Genomic DNA, 7,729 nt, shown 5'->3' with positions numbered 1-7,729 from the left:
GACATTGTGAATGAGATGACTCCAGAAAAAAACCTTCATGTAGTACAAGGAAAAGCTTAATTTGTGTAGAAGTTTGTGTTTCAGTGTGAAATGCATTTGAAACCATTGGGATTTTTTCCAGTATATTACTTTAGATTGGCAACATACTGCTTGGAGGGAAAGATAATGTGTGTGGCCCAAAACAACATCCCAATAATAGTAAGTAAAAGTGCTTGTAAATTGGATTAATTTGATACAGTTTCTGTGACTTTGCTGCTGTAAGATGTACAAAGCTCCCTCTCCTAGGTGCTTTCAAAGATTCTGTATTTCCTTCCTCTGCAACAACTGACTACCTCACAAATGCTCTAGCCAGCATTTTCCCTCAATGTATTTGGTATTGGTAATGTCATCAACCATTGCAGACATTGACGGGAAAAGCATGGACTCCTGAACTCAGGTCTTTGCAGTAAATTGGGGAACAGATTTGCAAATACAGTAGTTGGTTCTAAAATATAAACAAATATGTAATTTTAAGCTTGATTCTTTCATCAGCCCCACTCATACATCCCCTTTGAAGTTGCTGAGGTCAGCCTCCAGTGAGGCTTCAAAGATATGACTGTGGATAGAATTTGGTTCCTAATCTATTACTAATTTTGAACGTTAAGCATTTTGAGTAGACAAGACAAAGGTTTACAGTTCAAGTCTGAAGAAAAAGGTGCCACACTGAACCGGATGAGTTGTGAAAGTCAATGAGTCCATCAGATATACTCCATCTAATGCAGTGATTCTCAAACTTTTTTTACTGGAGACCCCTTTCACACAGCAAGCCTCTGAGTGTGACCCCCTTTATAAATTAATTTAAAAAAATATATATATAAATGCTGAAGGTGAAGCGGGGTTTGGGGTGGAGGCTGACAGCTCGTGACCCCCCGCCCTGTAATAACCTCGACCCCCAGTTTGAGAACCCTGATCTAATGCATCTGTCCTGTTTTCCTAAAGAATGGATGATTTTTGTTCATAAAAGTATTTCTCCAGCAGTGCATAAAATAACAGGCTTGGGGAAGGGCATTTTTCTGACACTGCAGGCACAGACTGAAAGTCTCTTGTGATTGGTATACAGGAGCCCTGAGCCATGTCAGCAGTAATTCCCCATAGATTCCTCCACACATTCAGCCGTCCTCCGTGGAGAAAACTAAAGGCCAGCCACCAGCGGGGAGGTACTGGAGCACTACAGCCTTAGAGTAAAAGGGCCTAGGGAGTACAGTCTGGGCTTCTACAAGTTTGTCAACACTTACAGCGCTGCCTGTCCTGACAGGAGAGCTTCTCCTGTTGGCACAGGTACTCCATCTCCTCAAGAGGTGGTATCTATGTCCACAGGAGAAGACCTCCTGTTGATATAACACTGGACTTTCCACAGCCTTAGGCGACATAGTTATGCCAACATAAGTTTGTAGTGTACAACAGGGCTGTATCTGAGGGATTTTCTCACAAATCCATGGTTAAGAGGGCCATTTGCCTTCTCTGTGATTTTGAAGACTCCATGATATGACAATTTCTCTGCAGCTTCAAGTATGTGTATGCTTTCTTCTGACTTTGTCCCTTCCTCAGGAGAACATGGTCCGGAGCCTAAATTACTAAAACAAACTCAAGCAGAAAACTGTTAATCTCCTATTTGGATAGTTTATTGTCCTTATCAAGGGTCTGCATGGTATTGTGACAGCCCCATCCTGAAGCTCTTTCTTAGGCAAAAGTCCAAGAATGTTTTTTAATTGGAAGTCAGTCTGAGATTTCTTTCCCCCATGTCCTCCTGAATAAAAGCTCCAAGACTAAGTTTTTGACAGTCAACAGTTTGGTTGAAAATGTTGGGCTTGACCCAACAAGAGAATTTCCATTGACTTCAACAGAAGGGCTGCCCATGGAGGGCTGGTGGGGGAGTGGGAATTAGTATCTTTCAGAGATTAACATTTTTAATTTAAGAGTTCACACATGTTCCAGTGTGGTGGTGAGAAAGATCAAACACAGGCAGCAGCATGTGATGAGAAATTTATTTTTATTGGATAATTTTAAGGGCAGTGTCTGCTGAAATGTGTTCCTAGAACATGGTAAGATGGTCCACATTACCAAAAATCATTATTAACTGGTGCTTTGGTACCTCATTAGAGCAGCAAACAAATAACAAACACTGTGAAGATTTAATAAATAAACAAGGGGACTCTCTGATTTACAGAGTGTTAGAGTATCATTTCTTGGAGATTCGTTTCCCCCTCCCCTTTCTTTTTCTTTCTCTGTTGCCTTCAGTCCTTCAGGAGAGCACCATTTCCTGGAATTCTACCAAAGAATAATGGAGAAGTAACAGTAGCATTAATAAAAACAATACATTGAAAAAAACTGAACACTACAGCCTTTTCAAGAGCTTTGCAACTGAAAAGAGCATAAAACAAGTAAAAGGAGCCTAGATGGGAAGTAAAAAAATAGAATAAATATATAAGTTTTTGAACAAGCCTCCTGATCATTATAAAGTAGGTTTCTCCTCCATCTCAGACTAACTGACAAGCATCGTCCTGAGTCATGTAATTTTGGGACCATAGTCACCAGTACAGGGGTTTATTACCTAAATTGTTTCTCTCAGATTAATGCGTCCAAGAAAACAGTTATGAAAATTTTCTCTCTTGAGGTTCACTATTTTATGGACCTTTTGGACTATTTGGGGGGTTCACCAGACTAATTTCACAAGCCCATTTTCCTGTAGTTTAAACCCACACCTTTTCCCCAAGGTTGCTTTCGTTTTTAAAAGAAATACACGTTTTCCTATCTCAAGGAAAATCTGTGTTACGTATTAAAGCCACCATGAGCTAGGCTGGCACAACTGAATGTCCTCTTTGTGGTATTTATATTATATTAATATTGTTCCCAATTCCCTCTGTCCCACTTTTTCATAATCTCTTCTAAATGAAGTAGGAACCCAATAATAAGTTAGTTTGAGTTAACGTCTGAAGCCATGATGTTTGAGTGGGTTTTAAATGAAGCAAAATAAGTTCAACCATCCCCTGTTTTTTTAATTGACTTTTTTTAGTTCATTTAGAGCATGATATTTCAGTCCTTGGGCAAAAATCCTACTAGAATTTTGCCTGGGTTTGATATACAGTATTGGGCCTTCATAGAAACATGGCAGCTTTTAGAACCTTGCAGCCCCTTAGATTCTGTGGGGATCCCTCAGTCCCATCCACATAGGAGTAGATAAATTATTCATGAAATCCCTTGATCTTACCCATGCATATTTTCTGTGGTACTAGCTTTCATTCCCTCTAGGGCAGGAGGTGGGCAAACTTTTTGGCCCGAGGGCCACATCAGGGAATAGAAATTGTATGGCGGGCCATGAATGCTCACAAAATTGGGGTTGGGGTGTTTGAGGGGGCAAGAGCTTTGTTGGGGGGTACGGGCTCTGGGGTGGGGCTGGGGATGAGGAGTTTGGGGTGTAGGAGGGTGCTCTGGGCTGGGATCGAGGGGTTTGGAGGGTGGGAGGGGGATCATGGCTGGGGCAGGGGTGTGGGAAGGGGTGCAGGTTCTGGCTGGGGATGCAGGCCCTGGGGTAGGGCTGGGGATGAGAGGTTTGGGGTGCAGGAGAGTGCTCTGGGCTGGGATTGAGGGGTTTGGAGAGCGGGAGGGTGATCAGGGCTGGGGCAGGGGGTTGGGGTGTGGAGAGAGGCTCAGGAGTGCTGGCTCCCAGCGACGCTTACCTCAAGCAGCTCCCGGAAGTGGTGGCATGCCCCACTCTGGCTCCTACATGGAGGCACGGCCAGGTGGCTCTGTACGCTGACCCATCCTCAGGCACTGCCCCTGCAGCTCCCATTGGAGTGCCAGAAGGGGCCATTGGAGCACGTAGGAGCTGGAGAGGGGCCATGCCGCGGCTTCCGGGAGCCACGTGGTGCGGCCCCCAACCTTGCGCCACAGCTGGAGCACTGGAGCAGGTCCGAGCCATGTGATGCGGCCCCCAACCTTGCATCCCAGCTGGAGTGCCAGAGCAGGGCCTAACTGCGTGGTGCGGCCCGTGACCCAGCGCCCCGGCTGAAGCGCCAGAGTGGGGCAAGCCAGATCCCACTCCCCAGCAGGAGCTTGTGGGCTGGCTTAAAACAGCTTGTGGGCCGTATCCAGCCCGTGGGCCGTAGTTTGCTCACCCCTGCTCCACGGGAAGGAACAGGAGAGTTGTGGCTCTCCCATCATGCAGCAGGCTGGGGAACCTGCACACAAGGATATTCCTTTCATGTTGCTCTCTAGGGCCCCTTCTCCTTGGCAGCCTGTCTTCTTCTTCAGCCAAGCTGTCATTAGATACCTGTCCATCTTTGTGCACCACCTGCCCCAAAAGGGGAACAGAAGACATGGAACTTGGACATGTGGAAGTTACTGCTGCATTGGGCATTAAGTCACACTGGAATCTCCAGGTATTGGGGAAAGATGCTACTGTGTAGGGCAGCGATTCTCAAACTGTGGGTTGGGACACCAAAGTGAGTCACGACTCCATTTAGTGGGGTTGCCAGGGCTGGCATTAGACTTGCTGGGGATGAAGCCAAAGCCTGAGCTGAACCATCTGGGGTCAAAGCCTGAGCCTCACCGCCCAGGGCTGAAGCCAAAGCCAGGTGGTGGGGCTCAGGTTACAGGCCCCCCACCTGGGGCTGGAGCCCTTGGGCTTGGGCTTTGGTCCTCCAGCCTGGGGTGGTGGGGCTTGGGCTTTGGCAGGACTTGGGTGGGCTCAGGTTTCAGTCCCCTCTCCTGGGGCCGTGTAGTAATTTTTGTTGTCAGAAGGGGGTCGCGGTACAATGAAATTTGAGAACGTCTGGCCTAGGGTGATCATTCCCCCAGGTCAGACCCCATCCTCACCCAGACACTCTACCTGAAATCCACAGCATCCAAACCCCACACATAGAGGACCTTTTGTGGGATCTGGGGAAGGGAGATGATGCTACTTGATTGTCTCTGCCCCCAATTACACTCACCCTGCATTGCTTCTGTGCAAAACAGACAATGGTTTGGATACTTCTCTCAGTTAAACTTTTGCAAATCTGGAATAATTTTGCTGACATTGATGGAGTTATTGCTGGTGTATGCTAGTGTAAATGAGCCCACTTGTATGTGATACTGTGGTGATCCTGCCATTGTCTGAGTCTTCCTCTCGGGTTTTACATTAATGTCAGTGTAGTCTCTAAGGTGCCACAAGGACTCCTTGTTGTTTTTGCTGATACAGACTAACACGGCTACCACTCTGAAACCTGTCCACTAATGTTGTCATTCCTGATTCACACCAGTTTAAGTGGGAAGAGAATCATCCCACTGTTCTGAACATAGAATTCCCATTGAAGTAAACAGGAGTTTTGAGTGAGCAGTAATTATTAGGTTCCATAGGATGTATGATCTGATCTTTTCAGCCTGCTTCTGCAGAAGAGATTTCAAAGATGGGTCTCCAACATCATGCCCTCATTCTCCCCTTTATATTATAACACAGGTTATAAATCACACGTGACTCCACAGAAGTCAGTGGAGTGACCCTGATATAAAACCAGTGTAAGTGAGAGAAGAATGAGGCACCATAATCACACATTCTCCTGCACATTATTCAATATGTAAATAACTTCATACCTTCAACCCCAATTTTGCCATCCCCATCATGATCTGCAGCTGCCAAAAAAGTCTTGGTTTCTGAAGTAGTTAATACTCTGGCTCCGCACTCAAACCGCTGGAGGAAATACCTAGAGGAAAATATCCTTTGGGTGTGATTATCATGGAAGACGATTCTTTTTATGCCAAGTGCATTATCAAGCCAATCAGTTTCTATAAACAGATTATCTACACCTTGTTGCCAAGTCATCCAAAAAGAGCTTGTATTGTTTTGGAATTTGAAGCTTCATTTAATACATTCCTGCTTGATAAGTGCAGTCTGGGCATGTTTGATTGTACACTTTGCCAAAGCGCAGCCCTGGGGAATGACATTTTTCTGTACCTTCTCTCTCCATTTTGCTAGTTTTTAGACCTTATTGTTTTCTCTCTAAAGATTCCCATAGGACATCATTCAAAATCAGTACAAGGATTTACCATACTTATATTCAGTATGAACCGCCTTCAACTTCAGCAGAGGATGGTTTAGGACACAAAGTAATGCTCACCTCTGTGAAAGTCTCTTACTAGTCAAAGAAACAAAGAAAACTCTTACTTGAGTTCATCTTCCTCAATAAAGCCGCTTTGATCATTGTCTAAGAGCCGGAAGATATCCTTGATCTGACTGCTGCTCTTTTTGGACATTCCGCTGAGCTGAAAGAATTTTTTGTGGCTGAAGGAATCAGGGGCTGGAGATAAACAATAAAAGCCAGGATAACCCAGGTCACTTCCATTAGCACTCCTTGTATTAGCTTCAGATCCTGAACAGTCTGATCATGTTACTTTGATATTTTAATTTTATTGTTTTAGATGTAAACAGTAGTTAAAAGGGGGGGGGGGGCTGCCAATACAAGAAGCTCTAGGTGCCCTGACAATTTACTTAATCTTACAACATAATAAATGAGCATCAGGAAACGTTAAAAAAATCATGTGTGGATAACATATAAACTCAGCCCACCACCTGAGCAGTAACAAATTAACTCAGCCAGCCACTAAGACAACAACAAAAAAAATCTCTTTTTCATCGTGAACTCTCTGGAAACATGTCTTCAATATTCCTTGAAGACTGAATTAAATTTGTTACATACTTTACTGAATAACAGGTTTATGTTTACCTATATATTTTCTTACCTTGGCAGTCCCTCAGGGCAGCAGCAATAGCAGAAGGGCTGAGGAGGTCAGTGATGCTCATCTTAAACCTGGTCATCAAAAAAAAAAAATGTATTGTAGACGAGTACAAGTGAATTGCAAACACATACACAAGTAAATACGTCCCCCCAGTAAGCTTGTTTGTTTAGAGTTTTATAACAGACCATTTTTAAATTAAATATTGTAACAGGAGTATTTTAAGGGAAGAGACGCTAATTAGTAAACATTGAAGCTACTGTTACTTAACATTTTTTATACCCCTATTTTAATCAGTTTGCTTGCATGAACATCATTTTAAGTTGGCGACACATTTTTATCTGTTACCGACTCAATATTGAGGCAGGTCAGACAGATTGAAACTCTCCATGTAATAGTCAAAGTAACCTAACCACTAGTTTGTTGGAATGTGTGGTATTTAGCAATACACAATAATAGGGCGGCAGAAGAAAAAGGAATCAAAAGAAATTTTTTTCCTCCACCAGCAAGCCTAAAAAATAAAACAAAAACCAGTACTTATCTACATAAGCTCCATCTTTATATAACCTCCAGAGATAAAACTGGACATCTTACACCATGAGCTGCCACTTGCTACTGGCTCACTCTTGCAGAGATCTGCTCTTTAATCTCTAGCTGGCTGCTCACCTTTTTGTTTTTCCCAAGTAGGTGAAGAAAAAATAGCTGAAGAGATATGAGACAAAACAGTAGTGTTGTCTGGCTTGCCAGCCTGTCTTATATAGGATTCAAAAGGTGACAATAACCACTACTTAGGTTACCTTGTCATGGATCAAATGCTCGATTTGAGACCGAGCTCCAATTTCCTGCCTAACTAAATAACCTTTTTTTCTATTTATATTGTAAGAGAATACAAACAAAAGCAGCAAATTTTTAATAAATCCACATATGTGCTTAATTAAATTTTCAACTCTGCTATCAAGACATAGTCTATAAACTCCAG

At 43.6% G+C, this 7,729-nt stretch overlaps 1 protein-coding gene across 1 annotated transcript; it reads right to left on the bottom strand.

Moving 5' to 3' along the window:
- Positions 1-2,281: 2,281 nt before the first annotated feature.
- LOC140917865 (parvalbumin, thymic CPV3-like) lies at positions 2,282-6,941 on the bottom strand. Its single transcript, XM_073361394.2, is given in 5 exon segments — positions 2,282-2,307; positions 5,611-5,720; positions 6,182-6,314; positions 6,757-6,833; positions 6,835-6,941. Coding segments are annotated over 5 exon segments (453 nt in total).
- Between the last annotated feature and the right edge of the window lie 788 nt (positions 6,942-7,729).

Source organism: Lepidochelys kempii, chromosome 10 (assembly GCF_965140285.1).
Source record: "Lepidochelys kempii isolate rLepKem1 chromosome 10, rLepKem1.hap1, whole genome shotgun sequence".
NCBI classification, from domain to species: domain Eukaryota; kingdom Metazoa; phylum Chordata; order Testudines; family Cheloniidae; genus Lepidochelys; species Lepidochelys kempii.
This window is presented reverse-complemented; position numbering and strand designations above follow the sequence as displayed.